This window comes from Dendrobium catenatum, unplaced genomic scaffold (genome assembly GCF_001605985.2).
Source record: "Dendrobium catenatum unplaced genomic scaffold, ASM160598v2 fragScaff_scaffold_1220, whole genome shotgun sequence".
NCBI classification, from domain to species: Eukaryota; Viridiplantae; Streptophyta; class Magnoliopsida; order Asparagales; family Orchidaceae; genus Dendrobium; species Dendrobium catenatum.
In genome coordinates, this window is record NW_021319682.1 from 11,089,324 (window position 1) to 11,096,557 (window position 7,234).

The window sequence follows — 7,234 nt, forward strand, 5'->3', positions numbered from 1 at the left end:
GTGGACATAGAAAAGTGGGCTCTCTACTTTTCATTCCAACCATGCATGAAGACATGGGAAAAGATAGAGAAAATTAAAGCAAATGAAAGGAAAGGAAGGGGGGAGAAATAACATGGCCTATAAAGAAAAAAAAAAGAAGGTTTTGGAGGTCAAATCCAAGAACATAGAGGGATTAAGTGATGTGATAGCACACAACCTACCAAACTAAGAAATTTAATTCCTAAAGGTTAAAATTTTTTAAAAAAAGTTTCAATTGAATGAATAATTGGTGCTAGCTATCCAAAAGTAGTTGAGCACATAGCAACAATTCTTTTTTATTTGAATTAGATAGTCATTAATCAACCCCAAGCAAGCTAAAAAAACTTTCACTAATAATATTACTTTTCCTTTATCTAAAAAACAAAAACCACTCTACCTCTAAAGAACAGATATGTAAAAGATGTGAAAGGGAGCTACCTTATTTCCTCTCTCCCTCTCTTCCTCTCTCTTTCTATCTATCAATCTATCCATCTCGAGCACACACACAGTGCGAAAAGTGTCATTTTCTCATATTTACATATGGGAGCAAGAAATTATTTTCATTCAATACCTCAAGGTGCTTTTACTCCTCCACTTCTTCTTGCCTCTATACATAACGCCATGTCTGGTACCGCCTAAAATCTCCTCCATTCTTCTTCCAACCACACAACTTTCTCCTTTCTATAATATTTATCATCCACAAGAAGAAGAAGAAGAAGCCCTACAAACAAGGAGAAAGAGAAGAAGAAGTGCTACAGTCAAGGAGTAGGAGGAGAAGGATAAGAAGATTAAGGAGTTAAGAGAAAATCAGGAAGGAGAGAGAGAGAGAGAGATCGAAGAAGAAGAAAGAAAGAAAGAAAGAAAATTAGAAGAAAAAAAGGAAAGAAAAAGAGAGTTCGCGCGAGGGAGAAAGAGAGAGAGAGAGAGATCCGAGAAACAGCTCAAACAGAACTCATCCTCTCTACTGCTTTTTTGGCTTTATCAAACCCAAATACAAAAATGGAGCTCTTTCCAGCACAACCAGACCTATCACTCCAAATAAGTCCTCCAAACAACACCAAGCCAAGCTCAGCTGGCTGGAGCGCCACAGCAGAAGATACCATCAACTTAGGGTTTTGGAGAAGAGCCCTCAATTCCAACTCCACCGCCACTCCTCTTCCACCATCCAATCCCCCCTCCTCATCTTCCTCCTCCTTCTCCATCGATGCTGCCGATCTCTCCCTCTCAAACCCCTCTTTTCCCCACCACTCTAATCACCACCTCCACTACCACCACCACCACCAACACCCAACCTTCCTCCATGAACCCTCACTTCCTCCAATCAGTGGCATCCCCGTCTACCACTGCCCCCCTTCCTTTCCTTTCCCTCCTCGCCATTACCACTCGTACAACTCTCCCTCAACCACGATGGCGGCTTCCAATAACCCTTTAGCCGCCTTATCTAGGTCAGCAGCTTTGTCATCATCCTCAAGATTTCTTCCTCGGTTTCCCACAAAGCGCAGCATGAGAGCTCCCCGGATGCGCTGGACCTCCACACTCCACGCCCGCTTTGTCCATGCCGTCGAGCTCCTCGGTGGCCACGAGAGTAAAAAATCACACCTTTTGCTATCTCTCCAGCTAAAAAAATTGAAGTTGCCGATTTTTGTTGATTTTTTTATATGCTTTTGGATCTTAGGGGCGACCCCCAAGTCAGTTCTTGAGCTCATGGATGTGAAAGATCTCACCTTGGCTCATGTGAAATCCCACTTACAGGTAAAGTGATAAGCTTGTCTTCTTCTCTCCTTTATGAATCCTAGCAATTTGTCTTTTTTTCATCAGCTTTTTCTACTGTTGATGTGCTTGTTCTTATCTTCCCTTTTTATTTTCCTCGGTCTTGCTCAGTTTGCCCTCTTTTTTCTTATCCAATCTATGCAAGTTTTCTGTAAAGGTTGAATCTTTCTTGTTATTGAAAATGGAATAATTAGAAAGATTGCATTTTGTTCATAGATATGTTGAGCTAGCTTTTGTTTCCATTTTCCTTACAATTTTTCCTTTGGATTCATTTTATATATCTTGTTTCAATAAGCCCCTCCTGCTTAGCCTCTCTCTCTCTCTCTCTCTCATTCTCTCTCTGCTCCTAATTATAAATTAGATTTCTGTGTTCTGAGAGTCAAAATTTTGTTTGTGAAGCACCAAGGTAGCCATTAAGTAAGGAGATCGAAGATAGAAAAAGGCTAATGCACCATCATTTCCTAGTAATTATTTCATCATACATCCATCTATACTTACATCTGGTGTTACAATAAATGCAAGAAAAGCTGTGTACCCATACTTTTATACTTTTTATAGGTTAAGATTTGAAACATGTAGTGTATATAACACGTACAGTACAACGGCTAGTTTTAATCTTAAAAAAATCGAATCTACAATATTTAATTTATAATCCTTGTGTGTTTGTCATAAATTTTATCATACTGCAGCAATTTGTACTAATTATTTCAGTTCAATGGTTCATGGTTGCAGATGTATCGGACTGTGAAAACCACTGATAAGGCTGCATCTCCAGGTATTTTTTTCTGAAAAATCTACAAATATCAAAATAGCAGAAATTAAAATTTGATCTGTAAGTAATACTGATTATTAGTAAAGTTTATAAGAAGCATGACTAAAAAATATATTTTAGTCACTTGAATTTGTATCTTCAAATCGCATTGTTTTAACTGTGCCTCTTACAGATGCTTATACGATGAAAAAATGTTGTATGTTCTTAATTTCTTAGGCTCCATTTAAGACGGGTTTTTTATTGTTTCTTAAAAAAATTTTCAATACAAAAATTAAAAATTTTTAACTAAAAAACTGCTTTAAGAAGCAATAATAAAATCGTCCCAAATGATGCCTTAGTCCTCCTATTTACATGAAAAAAGTTTAACTAAAATCTTCAGTCATATAAAATAATATGACTGCAAGGTTAAAAAAAGATAATAAGTATATTATTGCAATCATAATTTTTTTAAAAAAATTTGAAATTAATTTTTTAATCAAAATTTGCCATAATGTTTAACTATAAATTAGTATTTTTACAAATTTGAGCTAAAAATATTTAAAAATATGATTAATTAATACTAAATTTAAGCAAAAAATGCTTCAAAACTAAGGCTAAAATCAACATCTTTTGTCACACTTTTGATCTTACATACGAAGACTTCTTTTAAAATATTATGATTATTGTGTGATTAAAGGTTTTAATTACATTTTTCTATGAAATGTAATTATATTCAATCACACTGATTATAATTACACTCTTAAAAATGGCTTAAGAGAAAAACATATAATTAATTAATCAAAGATACTTCCAGTTAGTTTTAATCACAATATTTCTTTTATGATTTTTGTGAATAATTATAATAGGTCATGAAAATGAGCCCATTGAGATCTTTGATGACAACTTGCTCGATTTAAATAACGTTGTCCGAGGATCTGAATCTTCAGTTCAGAATGGAAGGCCAACAGGACAAAATGGAATTCATTCTTATGGTTTGTGGAGTAACTCTTCAAGGTAATTAAGTATTCTTCTCAACTTTGACTATAAATACAAAACTGGGAAATCAGTTCTTAATTTCTTTGAGCTTCGCAGCTCATCTTAGTTTATTGATTGAGAGTTTTGGCAATCAATAAAGATGTATTGAATTCGAGTCTTACGTATGTGATGATGTGCGTGTGAATTTGTCTTAATTGACCTAAATGTCTCAAAAAAAAATTATTTGTGTTGAAAATTGCTTTAGTTATGTAATTAGTGGTTGTTAATTATCTTTCCTTATTTATGTTTTGGTAATTAAAATGTAGGTTTAGATAACATGTCTTTGGGATCTAATTGCTAATTAATTAGCTTGTTAATTTCATTTATGATATTAGAGAAGGTGTATAGGATATATATGTTTTGTTCAATCATAGCAAAATGATGTAAACTTTATTTGTTTTGCGACTAAAATTTCATTTCTTGTTAGTTTGGGATATAGAAGGATTATTTCTAACACTATTTTAGTTGTTCACATAATTCGAAAGTAATATTTATCTCTAAATATATATAAAGTTATAAGAAAATATTTTTTTTTTCTACTTTGCAAGCAATACAATATTTTTCTTGTATAAAAACCTTTATTAATTGTTGTCATGCTAAGCAAAAGCCATGCCATGAAACCCAATAAAAATACCTTGTAGCCAAAATTGAAGGGTCTTGCATCAAAGCTAATTTTTTCCCACATTATAAGAGTAGCCAATCTTCAACCATTTTGGGAATTGTGCATTTAGAAATCAGTGCAACTACAACAAATTTGAATTATTGCCATATTTTTTAAACAATATGAGTAATGCTTTGTTTGTGACAACTTTCTTACTGTTTTAAGGCAATTTTTAACATACAAATTTTATAGAATAAATTTTTTTTGAACTAGAAAGCTGCTTTAGTAAGCAGCAAGAAAGCTATGTCAAACAAACCCTAATATGCATTAATTATTAGTTAGATTGTTTTAGTAAAGCTATACAAATAGAAGAGTTAAGAGAACTAAGAGAAATGTTAAACCCCAAATCCTAAGGAGCACTATAATGCATGTGGAGTTAATTGTTTACAAATAATCAATTCTTCTAATCTCAATTACCAAATTGAATATCAAGATAAAATGGATTTACAAACATATATAATAAAAGGCAATATAGCTATTATATCATTATTTCAATTAAAACAGCTTGAATAAAGCAATAATATTACAAACATAAATACCTCCCTCTTCTTCACATTCCCTTCTCACCAAGACAATATTTCACATTATATTATTTCATATAACATGCCAAATATAAAATATAAATTTATATATATGATACACGAAAAATGATGAACAATAATATAGATATATTGATAATTGATTGACCTAATGATATAAAGAACAAATCTTTCACATAAAGTTATATACATGGAAGTGCTCACCAAAAGCAAGAGAGATCATAGCATTGTTCCATTTGCATAAGATCACGTGGTCATTGCACCTCCATGATAGTGCAATGATCTCTCCTAGCTAGTATTATAAAATATACACCTTCTAGCTAGGTCATCTCCAACTACAATAAACAACCCCACTTTTAAATATTTATAAAAAGGTACTTCCTTTCCTTCTCTCTCATTTGAAGATTGAGCATTGCTACATTCCCTATCTTCCCATGCTAAGGAAGAATTTTAATTGGTTAACTTAATATCAAAAGATGATTTATATATATAACATTTCTTCTGAAGATTTGTGGACCAAAAGCTTGCAAAAGCGCCATTGTCAGGAGCTCAGAGACTTTGGTGCAAAAGCTAGGTGATCCTTTTGATATTTCCTAGCAGTTTCCCCCTAATTGAGATCAGTAATGGCTGATCACATGGGATTGTAACTTTATTTCAATCATCATATCTCATAAGGCTGCTAGATTACTACAAGTTAATAGTGAAAGATGGTCCTTTTACTTTCTTCCATTACATCTTCCTTTTTTTCTCCTTCTTTTCCACCATTTTTTGATAAACTGATCTCAATTTGTTGAAATGCACACTACCTGCGTGACATCTGGTCAGAGGAGGGTTGTTTCATGAGAAGCAGAAGGAATCCAGCACAGGAAGCATGTCTTCCCTTGAGGTACCTACCAACTTCAAGCTGCTAATCCTAAGTTATCATATTTTATTTCAAAAAATATGATTCAGTACTGTTGTTTCTTATCACTTTTCTTCAAAATTATAATAGAAAATTAGCACACTTTTATCCATTTCATGATGATTTGAGGCTAAATAAAGTTACTGAAATTTATAAATCTGCATTGAAAAGTTATGTGAAGAAGTAATGGTATTGTACTAATTGTGTGACAGAGTGAGATGCAATCAAGAAGCTTTGAGATGATATCAGACTTCAACTCTTCCTGCATCTCAGACACCAGCTCAAAGAAACCCAATCTTGAGTTCACCTTAGGGAGGCCTCATTGATTATGAGTTGGAAATGGTATAAAATGATCAGAACTGAAGAGGTCCCAGCTCATTCTATCAGCTTTTGCATCAAAAGTTGAAGAAAAAGGATGAACATGGAAGCCATTATTATAGCTAAAGCAACTGATCAGAGAGAGGAGAGAGAGAGAAAGGGGAAAATTAAATATTAGCAAAGCAGAACAAAGTTGGAAGTGCCAAAAGGCTATGTTCTATGAATCTGTCTGTTTTTAGATGCAAAATGAGAGAGAGAGAGAGAGAGAGAGAGAGAGAGAGAGAGAGAGAGAGAGAGAGAGAGGAGAGTCAGAGAGAGGGTATCTTCTTTTTCAGTCAAAAAGCACAAAAGTGCTGGGGTCCTTAATTCTATTGCATGTGCACGTGCTTTGCTTTATATTTCCCAACAAAGAGTAAAGTAGAGAAGAGAAAGCTTCAATTGTATTTTTTCCCCTCTTTAATTTTTACTATAAAAAAACCTATTTAAATTTGCTTATTTTATTGGTGCATTTTTTAATGATTTATGTATATGAAGGTTATTAAGTGAACTGTATTTTTATATATTTTATGTAGCACTATAAATTCATCATAAAAAAATTAAGTTTTTCTTCATTAATTAAAATTAAAATCACAAATTATTGGACTTCTCAATGTCCGAAGAGAAGATGCATGCATACATTTAAATGGAGAATCAAATCAAGCGTAGTTTAGCAAAAAAATAAGCTGAGAACCATAGCCAAAAAGGAAAAGTCCAAAAATGATATATAATTAATAGAACAATATGAGATAGAAAGGAAAAAAATCCATTTAAATGGAGAAATTAAATATAGTAAGTATTCTATTCATATAAGCTATTATTATTCTATATCATCATATCATTAAGTTGAATCAAATGAAATCTAAGTTTATTTGTAAATAGGAGAATATATTTCTTCAATTTGTTATGAGATTTCATTTTATAAAGAAAATTTTGAGTTGTAATTACTTTATGTACCTAGTACGTCTACATGCTTTTTTTTACTTTTTTTTTAAATGTTTTATTAATTAATTGTATAGCCTATCATCTTAGCCCCTAACACAACTTCTCTAACACGTCATCATATCTACAATTCATATATATACTTCATGCTCTTTTTTAGTTCTAATATTTGCGCACTAATATCCTCTTCATAACTTTTATACTTTTAATATTTATTTCTCTTTCACTTATATTATTTTCAAGTTTAATTAGTTTCAAAGCGT

General features: G+C 32.5%; 1 protein-coding gene across 1 annotated transcript; it reads left to right on the forward strand.

Moving 5' to 3' along the window:
* The first annotated feature begins 472 nt into the window (after positions 1–472).
* Positions 473–6,488, forward strand: LOC110115168 (probable transcription factor KAN2). The gene is made up of 6 exons (XM_020848318.2): positions 473–1,603; positions 1,694–1,770; positions 2,521–2,563; positions 3,406–3,553; positions 5,600–5,660; positions 5,888–6,488. Exons 1-6 carry the CDS (start codon positions 1,018–1,020, stop codon positions 5,999–6,001), a joined length of 1,029 nt encoding a protein of 342 aa, XP_020703977.1. The 5' UTR covers positions 473–1,017; the 3' UTR covers positions 6,002–6,488.
* Positions 6,489–7,234: the final 746 nt, after the last annotated feature.

Excerpts from the sequence above, each read along its gene's own strand:
- LOC110115168 (XM_020848318.2), top strand. The coding sequence starts at position 1,018 with ATGGAGCTCTTTCCAGCACAACCAGACCTATCACTCCAAATAAGTCCT. Across the intron at positions 1,604-1,693 it reads GCTCCTCGGTGGCCACGAGA|GGGCGACCCCCAAGTCAGTT; the intron begins GTAAAAAATCAC and ends TTTGGATCTTAG. Across the intron at positions 3,554-5,599 it reads TTGTGGAGTAACTCTTCAAG|AGGAGGGTTGTTTCATGAGA; the intron begins GTAATTAAGTAT and ends ACATCTGGTCAG.